The 16,059-nt window shown below is 37.9% G+C and overlaps 1 protein-coding gene across 1 annotated transcript; it reads left to right on the forward strand.

The window, feature by feature from the left end:
- The first annotated feature begins 10,431 nt into the window (after positions 1–10,431).
- Positions 10,432–14,550, forward strand: LOC145098367 (uncharacterized). The gene is made up of 4 exons (XM_079035999.1): positions 10,432–10,488; positions 10,585–11,247; positions 11,313–11,853; positions 12,635–14,550. Exons 1-4 carry the CDS (start codon positions 10,432–10,434, stop codon positions 14,548–14,550), a joined length of 3,177 nt encoding a protein of 1,058 aa, XP_078892125.1.
- Positions 14,551–16,059: the final 1,509 nt, after the last annotated feature.

Genomic DNA, 16,059 nt, shown 5'->3' on the forward strand with positions numbered 1-16,059 from the left:
TGGGGTGACTTGGCGAGTTGAGTCACGGATTGGGGAAGTTCTGAGCATGGGGACTCGACGAGTCATCGGGTTGACTCGGCGAGTAGAGTCGGTCAGAAGGTAGACTTTGACTTTGAATTTGACCAAGGGTTGACCAGTTGACTTCCAGGGGCATTTGGTAATTGTTGGCATTTGTTTTGAGTTCAATGTTGATGTTGGCTAGTGGTGGAGATCGTGTCAGTGGTCGGAGCATCTCGGTCTTATCTTTTCAGTCGGCAGTTGCGAGGTGAGTTATCCTCACTATATCGATAGGGTCTACGACACCAAGGCCGGCCGTTTATCGGATTGTGATCTGGGTATCGTTGTTATGTTTTGCTTTGCTACGTTTGCATCTGGTAGTTAGGATGGTATATGTTAGAGACCTAGTTAAGGTCGGTATCCTGGTATATAGGATGATGTTATGCTAGTGACCGGTTAGGTCGGTATCCTGGTTAGGATGATGTTATGCTATGTGATCTGTTAGATCGGTTTGATTGGATGTGATTTGTTATATGATTGAATGTTTATGTGCACATGGTTGTTGGACTTGGGTTGGGTTGAGGCGGGTCCTGCTTTGTGCTGTAGGCCAACATACCCAGGGCAGACAGGTTATCCTGAAGGCCCAGCGAGCGGTACGGATAGGCTGTAGGCCCCAAGAGGGAGGACTAGACGTGCCGAGGCTCGGAGAGTGGACCAGGCCAACTGAAGGTCCAGTGCGAGCGGACCAGTCATACTGTAGACCCAGAGAGTGGACCAGGTGGATTGAAGGCCCGGTGCGGGCGGACCAATCACATTGTTGACTCGATGTATGTGGCTAGACTAGGAGGGTGGACCAGGTGGACTGAAGGTCGGTGCGGCGGACCAGTCACACAGTAGACCCGAAGTGCATGGCTATTTTGTGTTCTGTTATGATATGACATGTTGTGCGTGTATGGTATATGTAGTTGGTATTTTGGGGGTATCTCACTAAGCTTCCGGGCTTAAATTTGTGGGTTAATGTTTTTCAGGTTCTTCAGGAGACCGTGTCAAGGCAAAGGCGTGATCGTATCGCTCCTCATGATTATGTTTTTGATGTGTTTCTGGGAAGACTCTGATAATAATTGTATTGAAAACCTTTTTGTAATAACTTAATGAAACTGGGTTATATTTGAAAAGTTTAAATTGGTTTGAAATTTTTAGAGCATTACAGTAGGTGAGAATACGCTCTACAACTTTCGTTTAGACTCCGTCGGCTAATTTTGACTTTATTTTTATTATATTATTTTAGTAGGGCGGGATAGGAAAACTCCGTTATAAATTCATAACTTCTTCATCCGACGTCCGTTTTCGCCTATCTTTTTATCGTTTCACTACTATTAACGAGACCTTCGATTCTCGTTTAGATTGTTTCGGCTAAAAACCGCTCGATCTCAAATCGAGTATTCGGGTTGCATACCGCTAAGTCGAAACTTAGAAAAATCATAACTCCCTCATACAAAGTCAGATTTGGACGTTCTTTTTATGCACGCTCACGGTTTAACGTATTCTACGACTTTAGTTTGGATTGCTAAGGCTAAATATCGCTCTAACGTAAATTCACTTTTTACGCCGCGCTGTGTCGTGCCTGTTTTGTCACGAAACTTCGACATGTCATAACTTCTTTGTTATAACTCGGATTTCGGCGTTCTTTATATGTACGAAATCCTTGTAACATATACTATAACCTAGTTAATATTACTCATTCTAAATAATCTTTCATCAAAAAGTCATTTTTGATGCTTATCGTCTCTAAATTGACTAGCCCTGATCTACGGGCGTTACAATTATCTCCCCCTTAGGATGATTACGTCCCGGAATCATCAACCAAATAGGACTTGCATAATGATTCCACATGTTGTTTCTTCATCCTAGGTAATAACCGTAACTTCTATGTTTCCTTGAAAGAGTGTTTAACTCTATGACTTTCTTGACTACAAACGATGCCCAGATCTTGCATCTACTTTTCGTACTATGATGTACTTTCAATCGTAACCTTCAAGTTACAAAATAAATCCTTATTATGGACTCCTTCTTCTTCCTGGGATAAATACATTCCTTTATCTATTGTAACAGACCGATGGGTCGTGTCCTAATGACCTCTCATCGTAGTCGGACTCAATTGATATGACCACTAGGGTCAGAATAACAACCATCTTACTAGTCATTACCGAAACAATGGTAATGACATACTTGAATAAAACGGAATCAATTACTAGCTTCTTGGTAACCTTGCGACTTCCCATGATCCAAGCGTGAGTCCTGTGCTTCCGGTAGTATAGATCTCTACTACCATTCACACATACTCATACTCGTCCCAAGTATTGTCTCGCAATTAACCAAGTCACCATACATAAATCATATAATCATTCAACACATCAGATAACAAAACTAGGGTTTATATTAATTCTTGAAACTATTGCACAAAAGTTCAAGTTCACCCTATACTATGACTCTAACAGGCTATGCTTCCTGATACAGACTTTATATATTAATATGAAGTCTTCATCTTTTAATCCTCCCATCATTTTCTGCTTCGTCGAGGAGCATGTGGAATGCCCTTGGCTATGGCGGTGCGTTTTTCTTTGGACAGTCTCTAGAAATATGCCCTTCTTCGTTACATCCGTAGCACACCTTTTTGTTAGTTGCACATTTGTTGGCGAATGCCCTGTCTTCCCACATTTGTAGCAGGTCGTCTCCTCGTTACACTTCCCGAAGTGTTTCTTTTTACACTTCTCACACCACTTAGCTTCATCTCTTCCTCCAGATTTCGAGAATTTTGTTTCTTTGTTGATCATTGAAGATCCTTCATGTTTCCTTTTCTCTCCAACTTCAGCTCTCTCCAGACCCTTTTCTTTTATTTGGGTCTCAACATTTTTGGCTGCCCAGATGGCGGCTTTCAGAGTAGTTGCTTGTTTGACTATCGGACCAAAGTCCGCTGGTAATCCATTGGCAAACTTGTTGACCTTGGAAAGTTCCATTGGAATTAGGTATGGAATAAGCTTCATCTTCTCCGTAAAGCTTGTAGCGTATTCAGTGACGCTCAATTTTCCCTTTTTCAGATTCTGGAACTCATTGTTGATTTCCAGAAGATCCTGCTCAGATCAGTATTGCATTTCCAGTTGCACCACGAACTCTTCCCAAGACATCTTGCTAGCTTCCCCCTTGGGCATCGAACCAGCCAGTAACTTCCACCAGCTCAGTACTCCAGATTTTAACAGAGGAATTGCAAGAGCGGTCTTCTGTCTGTTGCTACACTCGCAACTTTCGAACATTGTCTCCATCTCGTAGATCCAGTCCATGACTTGCACCGGCGTCGGGCTCCCAAAAAGACACGGTGGTTTGGATGCCATGAAATCCTTGTACTTGCATCCACGTCTGTCATTTCCTCCATCCTGGTTGTTTTGCCAAACTATTGGTGGGTTGGCTTGACCAACGGTCCCACTGTAGTTTCCTCCTTCAGATTGCCCTCCATTTACTTCGAGCTCTTCAACTTGAATTGACAATTCTTTGCGATTCTGCCTAATAGACGTTTAGTTTCTTCCATCTGATGATCCACCATTTCCTGGATCATCACTTGAACTCCAGCCATTGTCATTGGTTCAAGTGCAGCTGCTACAACAGGTATTTGCTCAATCACTGATATTTGATTCCTGTTTTTATCAGCATTTCCAACTCCACTCCTCGTTCTCACCATTTTTTATCTATACACCGAATAAGGTGAAATTAGATCCTCATTCACGATAGATATTCAAATCATCCTTATCACTCCGAAACGTTTACATGCTAGTTCTAATACCGTAGACATACGCTTAGAATCCTAAAGACATAAGGTTTCCTGATCCGGTCGGCAACAGACCATAGATCCGAACAAATAATATCATATATGGCAAACATATAACAATTAGCACATAATAGCATTTTAGGCAATTTTCCTAAAATATACTAGTGCTCGTGTCTTAAAATATGGTAGACACTCATCTCACAATCATCGCTTAGCATTCTAAGTTTAAGTCTAGAGATCCTACAAATTCCTAGTTCGCTTAAACTAATGCTCTGATACTAACTGTGACATCCCCAATTTCACGGCCAAAAAAGACCGATTTGTTTATGCTTTACTTTTAAAATCAGAGTAATCGTTTGAAGAAAACTGTTGCGGAATTTGTTCCCAAAAACAAAAATATGATAACCATTTATCAAAACATTTCTCAAAGAGAATGTATTTTCATTAAATAATAAAACATCGGGATGTCATGTTCGATACAGACCAAAAGCATAAATAAATATAAAATAAACCTTACAACAGTTATTTATAACTACTGATCTATAATCCAAAATCTCTCGTCAAGTCCACCAACTTATACCCTTGTGTCATAACCTATAATGCAAAGAAAACTGAGCGGGTCAGGCTTGGGAGCCTGGTGAGCATATAGGGTTTTCAACCCACAATAATACATTTATTATATTCCATTATCAAACAATCAACTCAAATCCCCATCCCCATATCTCCTTTATTTTCTCAAGGGTTTACCCTAAGAATCCACTATCCTTCATTCATTCATTCATAAGGACTTGGCACGAAGTCCATTTGCTACCACGGTTTATACAACAGACACTACGTCACATAGTCACCAGGGTTCATACAATTGGCACTACGTCTCATAGTCACCAATGTTTACACAATAGGCACTACGTCTCATAGTCACCTAGGTTTATACAACAGGCACGAAGTCACATCGTCACCAAGGTTTATCAAATAGGCACGAAGTCGCATCGTCACCAAGGCTTACTCAATAGGCACAAAGTTGCATCGTCACCAACTATTCCATCTACCCATGTTCTACCCAATATTTTTGTAGATATAAATACAAACAGGGTTTAAATCATTTAACACCCGTATAAAAACATCAATTCCAAGCCCATCTCAAATAGACAAATAATATATAACACATATCACGTATTTCATAGCTAATACTTTATATTTATGTGTTAGAAGAAAGTAACTATACACTCACTTGATCAGAAGATGATCGGACAGCACTACGGCTTGTAAAAGTAGTATTCTTCGGTAGATCTGGAAGATCTTCATAAAAACCGGGCTCCTCGCGGACAGAGTTTCGGCTCGGAAATTTCACTTCTCAGGATCTTCGGGGCCTCGGGAATTGCTTAGGGGCTCGAGAATGATACCGGGGCTTCGGGATATTTCTTGCATGAAAAACGATGCAAAAACGCGAGAGAAATGGAAGAAATGAGCAAAGAACTCGGCTGCCCTCGACATCCTTTTATAGGGGCTGGAACTTCGAATTACGCTGGGCGTAATTTAAGGTTACGCTGGGCGTAACTTGGATCAGCTCGCTGACTCCCCCCCTTGGATAATATCGGTTATTTTATATTTAAATTAAATATCGAAAATATTTAATAAACTTCAAAAATTCATATCTTCCTCTTACGAACTCCGTTTTCAACGTTCTTTATATCCACGCGTAGGTGAGACTACGCTCTACAAATTTTATTTAGACTCCGTCGGCTAATTTTGACTTTATTTTTATTATATTATTTTAGTAGGCCGGGACAGGAAAACTCCGTTATAAATTCATAACTTCTTCATCCGACGTCCGTTTTCGCCTATCTTTTTATCGTTTCACTACTATTAACGAGACCTTCGATTCTCGTTTAGATTGTTTCGGCTAAAAACCGCTCGATCTCAAATCGAGTATTCGGGTTGCATACCGCTAAGTCGAAACTTAGAAAAAATCATAACTCCCTCATACAAAGTCAGATTTGGACGTTCTTTTTATGCACGCTCACGGTTTAACGTATTCTATGAATTTCGTTTAGATTGCTAAGGCTAGATATCGCTCTAACGTGAATTCACTTTTTACGTCGCGCTGTGTCGTGCCAGTTTTGTCGCGAAACTTCAACAGGTCACAACTTCTTTGTTATAACTCGGATTTCGGCGTTCTTTATATGTACGGAATCCTTGTAACATATACTATAACTTAGTTAAGATTACTCATTCTAAATAATCTTTCATCAAAAAGTTATTTTTGACGTTTATCGTCTCTAAATTGACTAGCCCTGATCTACGGGCGTTACACAAACCTCTGATGAGAGATTTGGTTATAGCTACCATGAGAGTCTTCTATCCAAAAACCTCAATGGAATCGTTTAGTAATGGAAACCCGACTTGAAATTAATGCTCCTAATTCTTGAGTTTAAAGGCTAAAAACGACAATAGGTATTATTAGAATGATAGATTCATGTGAGGTAGGATAGTACGTCGTTGCCGAAACAAGGTTGAATTAAAACTCTTAACAAAGTTTTGGATACATCCCAACAACGAAAATGTTGTAAAACCTTTTCCTATATGATTTAGAGGTTGTGGTGCCTCAAATGAAGATTAGTGATTGATCTTTTAAAGGTCATGAAAAATATTTATAATGCATGACTATATTAGTGCTTAGAGAGAACGCAAAGATGGTAGGTGATGTGTGGGGGTAAACCAAAGAGGTTAAGAGAATCTTGGTTTAAATCCTTATGATATCGTTAGATCGACCTCTTCTTGTTTATTCACATTAAACTTGGTTTAATCTTCGTGACACCCGGATGACGTCATATTTCTGAGTGAAATGAAACTTTCCAATTTGGTGGGGATTGTAGGAAATTTCATGAGTTATTTGTAGGTACGCCGGTTTCCATTGTCTCAATTGGTGGGTGGAGGAACATAAAATGTGTTTATAAGGCTTGTATCTTGTTAAGCCTTCAAAAGCTTTAGTGAAGGATAAGAGATGCACCAAGCCCACACATGCAGTGAGGGTGTAAAATGTGAGGTTTACGAAATGATGTGATTTAGGTGCACTTTGCACGTTGTGTTGCTCGTTTAGGAACTTTTATTTTTAGCCGTGTTCATGTTAGATCATGTTGGACCTACACGATCAGCATGTTGACCATCGTTGACTTCGTGGAAGAGAAGACATAATCTTTTGTAAGCCTCCGAACACTTGATAAACTCCATGTTTGAATTCAGATGAAATGTCAGATAACTACACACCAACTTGTTGGATTATATCCAACATTTGAATTGACATTTCGTAGGTCATCATATATGTTTTTTTTGGGGGATTTAGGTTTTTCGCGTTAGTATAAATAAGACTTCTCATATCTCATTTATTTCACGCCTCAAAATTACAATTTTTTATGCTCTTTTCTCTCTCCCTTTGCAACATAGTTTTCTTCTTGCTTTCCGAGCATTCGTTTTGCGTTTATCAGTTCTTCCATAGTTGTTTGAAAGAACGATAATTTGCATTAAATCTTGAAGTTTTATTTTGAAGCTTATATTCCTAAAACAACGTAAAAACATTTAATGACACGAGTCTTTTCCATGTAGTTTTCAAAAGTCAAAGATCGTGAACATCAAGTTGTGTTTAATTTATATCTCGTCTTTAATTCGTCTCACAACGGGACAATCTCATTTTACTTTTTTTTTTAAAACTAGATCTGATTGCAGAAACTCAAATTGATTTTTGAACGAAGCTTGGTAAACAAATAATAATTAGATATGATTTTTTGCATTGCATATTATAAGATTGAATATTATAAGGATTTATTATTAGTTCTTAATACTAATGTTCGGATTATTTATTATCTTGTGTGAAATTGATTATGTTTGCAAAAAGATACAATTTAAGATAAGTGTTAAAACTAAGGACGAAATTAAGTCTATTTAATCGGAACATGGAAAATCTATAAAAGACCCAAATCATCGTTAGAATCCATGGTAGAATAACGGCGAATCTTGCCGGAGAAGAAAATTGGTTACAAATCACTGAATCAGTTTTTAATTGCTATGTTTGACGTTTCCATGCTTAGGCCAGTGGCCTTCTAGGTTCACAAAATAATTGTTTCATTAATTAGTTACATGGGTAGACTCAACATTTGGTTTCAAATTGCTAAATGGTTTAAGAATAGAGTTGTCAAAAATCGATCCAATTCAAAACCAACTCAAAATTAATGGGTTGGGTTAAGATTTTCAACCCATTTAACTTAAATGTAAGGGTGGAAAATCGGATCATCGTGTCGTGTGTTTGTCTGACACGACACGACAATGTTTTATGTAACACGAACACGACTCGACACGATCTCGGGGTTTTTTTAACTAACACGAAAACAAACCGATTAAAAAACGACAAACATGACACGACACGACAAATATAACATGAAATAACAATTAATGTATTTAATTAATATTTATTCATGCATAACACAAAAAACACGACAAACACGAAAAACACGACAAAAAAATGTTAAATCATGTCAAATTTTAAACACGAACACGAATTCGAATTTCAGTTTCGTCTCAATTTCGTTTCGTGTCGTGTATTTTTTGTCGTGTCGTGTCATCAATTGTCACCCACACTTAAATGGATCAACCTGTCTAACTCATTTAATTAAATAGGTTGGGTTGGATAAAAATTATCAACCCGTCAACTCATTTAACTTATATATATATATATATATATATATATATATATATATATATATATATATATATATATATACTAGTTGTGAGTCCCGTATATTATACGGGTTAATTAAAACAAAATGTTAAATAGAAACGATTAAATAAGAAGTTTATTTGAATTTGAAATTTGAAATAAATAAAAATTATGAGAAAAAAAATATGCAAAAAATAAATAAATTAAAACTATTGTTTAGTTATCAGACCCGTATACTAAATATGTTAATTATAACAAAATGTTAAACACTAAGGTTTAAACTGTAAATTTATTTGAAATTGAAATTGAAATTTAAAATTTAAAATTTGAAATTAATATCATTATGGTAGGTTTAATTTATGGAAACTAATTAATAATATATTAGAAATGGAAAATGACATAAATGACAAGTGGAAAATAAATATATCTCTAAATTATGACAAAATGACATGTGGCAAATTGAATGAGAGAATGACATGTGGCAAAATTATTCTTATTTATTAGAGTAGATATATATATATATATATATATATATATATATTATTCGAATATTATCATGTATTAATCAAAATATTAATTTATAAATTATAATGTTGTATTATTTTTATCTATGTTTAATCAAATTCAATCCTAATTTTCATTCTTTTTTTAGCGTTGATAATACTGGTCACTCTCCAAATTCACTGTGAAACTAAACATTTTTAATGTTATTTGAACAATTTATTTGTATTTATGAATTACGATTGTGCTTTTGTCATAATTATGAAGTTTTATTTACATTTTACATTTTATAATTTAAGTGGTATAATATTTAATTATATAGTTTATTTAGTTGGTTTTAAATAGGTTAACTTAAGTTTAACGTATTTTTTTAATAGGTTGGGTTGAGAACTATATACATATGTCAACCCGGTGACAACCCATTTATCTAAAAGGTTGGGTTAGGTTGAAAATATCAACTCATTTAAATAAACACGTTGGATTGGGCTGACATTTTCAACCCAATTATTAAATGGGTTGAACCTAAACCCAACCCAGGTCAACCCATTGTCACCTCTATTTAGCAAATAGGAAGTTTCTTTTTCCTTTAATTATTTTAAAATTTTCGGTACCAAGAGAAATAATAAATCGGTTCTTTGATCTGGCTAGGTTAATATGATAAAAAAAACTATATATTGAAGAGGTTTTAACTATGATGTTTTCTTTTTATAAAAAATAAGTCGTGTATTCCTTTTTTATTTATATTTTTATTTAACTTTTGTAACAAGTTTATCACTAATATTTCGGTTTAGACATGTTTTCGAAAAAGCTCTCTACTTCTTGTTTCGAAAAAGCATTTAAATCTTTTATCGAAAAACTCTATGAAAACATTTATGGAATTTAATTTTAGTTTTCATGTTTTTCCCATTAGAAACATTTGAAATCTTAGAAGTGATTTGGTTTATAGTATTATCATTATGTTTTGTTTTAAGACTTAAGTTTTGTTTCCCTTTGAACCTGTTGGAAAATTGGTTTTAACCAATTTAAACAATGAGTTTTTCCCTCATTTTTTAGCACAAACTTCGAATCGTATACATTATTAAATGGACAAGTGATTGTATGTTTGTGTTCTCCTTCATGATACCTTCGTTTTGGTATATCAAATGTCAATAAAGGGATTGATCTAATCCTTATTCGAAGAAGCCCTTATCTCATTATATTCATTCAAATAGCTATTCCCGTATCTTTTGTTTAGTTAGTTAGATTTGATTTACTTAGCACTATTTATTTATTTATTCGTTTTTCATCCCCCTGTAACTTTTTGATTGATTCAATAATGAAAACAAAAGCCATAAGCAAATTTAGCTTTCTCTAAATTCTTTATGGTATCAGAGAAATAGATCCAATTGGGTGAGTATCCACCATGACCGGAGAGAAAGGAGATGGCAGCAAGAAATCTGAAGGTGGGGAGACGATTGATGTCTATTCGCCTTACTACATTCACGCATCAGACTACCCAAAACAGATGTAGGTTAATGATGTGTTGAATGATAGTAACTACAATGAATGGAAGCAGGAGATGAGGAATTTTCTGCTTGTGAAAAACAAGATGGAACTGGTTGATGGTTCTGTCGCGAAACCGGAGGTGTTGTCGTCAATGTATAAGGCGTGGGTACGGGCTGATGCAATGATCAAGGGCTGGTTGACCACCGCCATGGATAAAGAGATAAGAACAAGTGTCAGGTATGCAAATACTTCATCAGAAATCTGGCTGGATCTTGAAGAACGGTTTGAGAAAGAAGGGGCGCCTCGGGCATATGAGCTGAAACAATCGCTTAATGTGACGAGGCAAGATGGGAACTCGATCTCCAATTACTACACCAAACTTAGGTCCATTTGGGATGAACTGCAGATGGTCCTACCATCCCCACGATGCACCTGCGAAGGTTGCGACTGTGGGATCGGGAGAAAGCTAAGCGATTTAAGGGAAAAGGAGAGGACTTACGAGTTCCTGATGGGTCTGGATAACGAATTCTCTATCATCAGAACTCAAATCCTTGCGATGAAGCCTACCCCTCCTATTGGTACTGTTTATCATTTGTTGGCTGAAGATGAACAACAAAGGGTGCTATCCGGAGGAGCGAAAAGAGCAAGTGCTGACTCGTCGGCCTTCCAAGCAAATTATAGTCAACAGCATGGCCAGCGACAACCTGCCAAAAAACGACGACACAAACAACAGGCAAACCGATGCAAAAATTTGTCAAGTCGGATAACGATAAAAAGGTAAAATGCTCTTTCTGTCAGCGTGAAGGGCACAGCAAGGAAGGATGTTTCAAGATAATCGGGTACCCGGAATGGTGGCCTGGAAATAAAGAGAAGCCCAAAGCTGCTTGTGTCAAGATTGGACCAAGTCCGATTCCTGGACTCACTGATGAACAGTACCATCTTTTTGTCGAGCACTTCAAGGAAGGGTTAGACACAACAAACAACAACAAACAACCTATGGCAAACATGGCAGGTAGAAATGATACTTTCGATGGGTGGATTGTTGACTCGGGTGCCACCGATCACATGACACACCGACTTGATTTCAAATTCAACAAAACACAAAACTCCAAAGATTCACCTGTCGTCATCCCCAATGGAGACAAAGTGCCGGTTATGGGGGAGGGTGAACATACCTTACCTGGGGGAATCAAAATTAAAGGAGTTTTGTTTGTACCGAATTTTAATTACAACCTTCTCTCCGTTGCAAAACTCGCGGATGATTTAAATTGTGCAGTAACCTTTTTTCCTGGATTTTTTGTCATGCAGGAGTTGGGGACGAAGCGCTTGATTGGAGCGGGTAATCGGAGTGGAAGGTTGTATCGGATGGGGGTATCAAAGATGAAGACCAGTGAGGCACTTATGTCAAAGGTTGAAGTTTGGCACAAGAGACTCGGCCACCCGTCCATCAAGAAAATTTCAAAATTAGATTTTATCAATGTTACAACAGAAAAACAGTTCAATAAATGTGATGCTTGTTTTAAAGCAAAACATACTAGACTTCCTTTCCCAGTTAGTGAAATAAAAACCTTTTCTTGTTTCGATCTAGTGCACTGTGATGTGTGGGGCAAATATAGAACACCTTCCATTGGTAAAGCATCATATTTTTTGACTATTTTTGATGATTTTAGTAGAGCCGTTTGGACTTTTTTTTAATTAAACACAAACATGAGGCAAGTACTTGTCTCATTGATTTTCATAAAATGGTTCAAACACAATTTGGCAAACAAATTAAACGGATAAGATGTGACAATGGTGGAGAGTTCGTTTCCAACAGGACGCGTGACTTCTATACTCAAGAAGGGATAGTCTTAGAAACTACATGTCCCCACACCCCACAGCAAAATGGGGTGGTGGAACGCAAACACAGGCACCTACTTGAGACAGCTCGTGCACTACGTTTTCAAGCCAACTTACCGAAGGTGTTTTGGGGTGAATGCGTCTTAACAGCCACCTACCTCATAAATCGAATGCCAACCAAGGTTCTTAAAGGAGTCACACCATACGAGGTACTTTTCAATCAAAACCCACGTATGATCATATGAGAGTATTTGGATGTTTAGTTTATTATCGAAACACAGAGACAGGAGGTGACAAATTTGAGGCTCGAGGTAAACCGGGATTATTTGTAGGGTACCCTCCAGGAACAAAAGGATACCGCGTGTATGACATGGAGAAAAGAAAAATAGTCGTTTCTAGAGATGTTCGTTTCCTAGAAGACAAATTTCCTATGGCTTCTGATTTGGTTACCAAAAATGTAACGGAAGATGATACATTTGTGCTCGAAAATGAATTGGAGACCTCTAATACGGTTCACAATCATGAATCTGCACCACCTGCGGGGCACGAAAATGAGGCTACAGTTGACCTTAGCACACCCCACGAGTCTGACTCCGAAAGTGAGCATACAACTCACGTACACACGGAACCACCCTCGCCACATTCTTCTTTCGTGCATGAAGACACGAACAACGACCAGGTTCCTAAAGCTTCTCGTGTGCGAACTCAACCTTTACGGTTCAATGATTATGAAGTCAACTTACCCCCGTCCATCACTCATCCTCCATCCGCCTCCGATCATGTCGCTTCCACGGTACATCCCCTCTCTGCCTTCCTTTCTTATAAAAATTTCTCAAAAGCTCACAAAGCTCTTTTAACGGCCATAGCCACCCACTATGAGCCAAAATCTTTTAAGCATGCAACAAAAGATGAAAGGTGGCGTTTTGCAATGAAAAAGGAGATTAGTGCCTTGGAAACAAACGATACTTGGGCCCTAGTTGCTCTTCCTCCTGGCAAGCGTGCTATCGAATCCAAATGGATTTTTAAAATCAAGTTTAAACTGAATGGCAAAGTGGAACAGTACAAAGCACGACTTTTTGCGAAGGGGTATACTCAAATGGAGGGTGTAGATTATCATGACACTTTTGCACCAGTTGCCAAGCTGGTCACTGTGAGAATTTTACTCACCATGGCAGTCAAAAATAACTGGGTCATACACCAGTTAGATGTGAACAACGCCTTTCTGCATGGAGATTTGGAGGAAGAAGTTTATATGAAAATCCCTCAAGGCTTTGGAAAAGACGGCAATACAAGGGTTTGCAAGCTAAAGAAGTCCTTGTATGGCCTGAAACAGGCAAGCCGGAATTGGTATCACAAATTCACTTCTGCCCTACTTGAACTTGACTTCCAACAAACACATGCAGATCATTCTTTGTTCATTCATAGAAACAAAGAAGTTTTTGTTGCAGCTTTGATCTATGTTGATGATGTGATCATCGTTGGCAATGACCTCGAGAAAATTGAACATACAGAATCTAGTCTCAATGATCGGTTTAGTATTAAAGATCTTGGCAATTTAACTTATTTTTTGGGCATTGAAGTATCACGCATAAAAGAGGGTCTAGTCCTCAGTCAACGCAAATATACCCTTGACATACTTGACGATGCAGGTATGTTTGGGTGTTGGCCTAGTAAATTTCCCATGGAACAAAATTTAAAGCTTGACAAAGGCGACAAGGAAGAAAAGGTGGATGCCAATTTGTACAGGCGTTTGATTGGGAGATTGTTATATTTGCAAGCTACTCGGCCGGACATTACTTATTCAGTAAATATCTTGAGTCAGTTTGTATCAGATCCTCGTCAGAGTCATTGGAATGCAGCACAGAGAGTTTTGCGATATCTGAAGGGCACTTTGGGGCAGGGGATATTGCTACCAAAAGATGGTACACCAGAACTTTTGGCCTATAGTGACTCCGATTGGCTAGGGTGTCCCATTTCCCGACGTTCAAGAACTGGATACTTGTTACTTTTGGGTGGTGCACCTGTCTCCTGGAAATCGCGGAAGCAATCAGTTGTGTCTCGTTCTTCAGCTGAGGCTGAGTACAGAGCCATGGCGACCACTGTTAGTGAAGTTTTGTGGGTTCGATGGTTGCTCTCTGAACTAGGAGTTCCAATTGCCACGCCAACTCCTCTCATGTGTGATAACGAATCTGCATGACATATTGCACATAATCCAGTTTTTCACGAGCGTACCAAGCACGTTGAGATGGATTGTTTCTTTGTCAGGGAAAGAGTTGAATCCAAAGAAATTATTCCGGTTCGTGTTTCTTCACAAGCTCAGCTAGCCGATTTACTTACTAAACCTCTTGGTTCAGACAGGTTACAAACACTATTGGTTAAGTTGAACATTCGTAATCTCCATGTGTCAACTTGAGGGGGAGTAAAGGGATTGATCTAATCCTTATCCGAAGAATCCCTTATCTCATTATATTCATTCAAATAGCTATTCCCGTATATTTTGTTTAGTTAGTTAGATTTGATTTACTTAGCACTATTTATTTATTTATTCGTTTTTCATCCCCCTGTAACTTTTTGATTGATTCAATAATGAAAACAAAAGCCATAAGCGAATTTAGCTTTCTCTAAATTCTTTAGTCAAAACAGATTTAATATGAATGATGTAACATCTTGTTTCAAGAAGTTTCTTATTTCAGGATTGTGGACAATAAATGGATCAAGTAAAGGCCTTGACCTTCAAGGGAATAAGGTTTAGACCCTATTGTATGTTGATAATATTGGTTATGTGATCTAAGTCATTGGGTTGTGTTTTGGAGTCAAATGGTGAAATGGGAAAAGTGATGTTCCATACTTCTTTCATGAATTAAAGATTTTAGTTCAGTGTACTTTAAGTCAAAAGTAATTAGATAGAGTTGTGGGGACCATCAATACCTTTTCGTGCATATAAAGATCGCCGAAAATGGAGTTGAAACGAAGAAGTTATGATTGATTAAAGTTGGAATGGATTTGCGTGAAAAATCATCGCCAGAGAGTGGAGATCAAAGTGCATGGGATTGAAGGCCACGAGGTGGAGAAACATGGCCATGACGTGGCAATTTGTCAGGCTTAAGCCCATGATTTTAGGGTGTCAACTTATATAAGCATAAGGTTCCGTATGTTTGGGCATTTTAGCAGCCCTTATCATATCTACAACCCCTTAGGAGAAACCCTAGCCTCCATTTTCAAGATTTAAGCTCCTTCCCTCTCCTCTCACCTCTTTTGGATGTTTTTTATGATATTTTGATGAAGCTTAAAGATCAAGAAGACTCTTTTGGTTACAAGGAATGATGCTTCAAGCTTGGATCCATCAAAGGCACAATATTTTTGGATTATTTTGAGTATAAAGTTCGAATCTTGATCTTTAGTTCGTTAGATCTCTTCATTTGTGTTTTTTTTGGCACTTTTGGTCCATTTTATGAGTGATCATGGAGTTGAGTGGACTCCAACATCTTTTGATCAGTTTGGAATGCTTATTGGACCTCATAGACTAGGAAAGTTATGATCAAAGAAAAGCCTTTCAAACTGAAGACCACGACGTGGCCAAGGAAGGCCATGACGCGGTGCATCTATTTTTGTTCGTACGTGCCCACGACATGATGACGAGTATTTTCGCGAATGTTTTTCCTGGTTTCTGCCACGGTGTGGTAGAGATTTTAATAGAGATTGGATT

Source organism: Lactuca serriola, chromosome 4 (genome assembly GCF_051521515.1).
Source record: "Lactuca serriola cultivar US96UC23 chromosome 4, Lser_US96UC23_V15, whole genome shotgun sequence".
Taxonomy (NCBI): Eukaryota; Viridiplantae; Streptophyta; class Magnoliopsida; order Asterales; family Asteraceae; genus Lactuca; species Lactuca serriola.

What these genes read in the sequence shown, in the direction of transcription:
- LOC145098367 (XM_079035999.1), top strand. Translation starts at nt 10,432, where the DNA reads ATGACCGGAGAGAAAGGAGATGGCAGCAAGAAATCTGAAGGTGGGGAG. An exon ending in AAGGTGGGGAGACGATTGAT is followed by an intron (nt 10,489 to 10,584) that starts GTCTATTCGCCT and finishes GAATGGAAGCAG; the next exon opens with GAGATGAGGAATTTTCTGCT. An exon ending in AACGACGACACAAACAACAG is followed by an intron (nt 11,248 to 11,312) that starts GCAAACCGATGC and finishes TCTTTCTGTCAG; the next exon opens with CGTGAAGGGCACAGCAAGGA.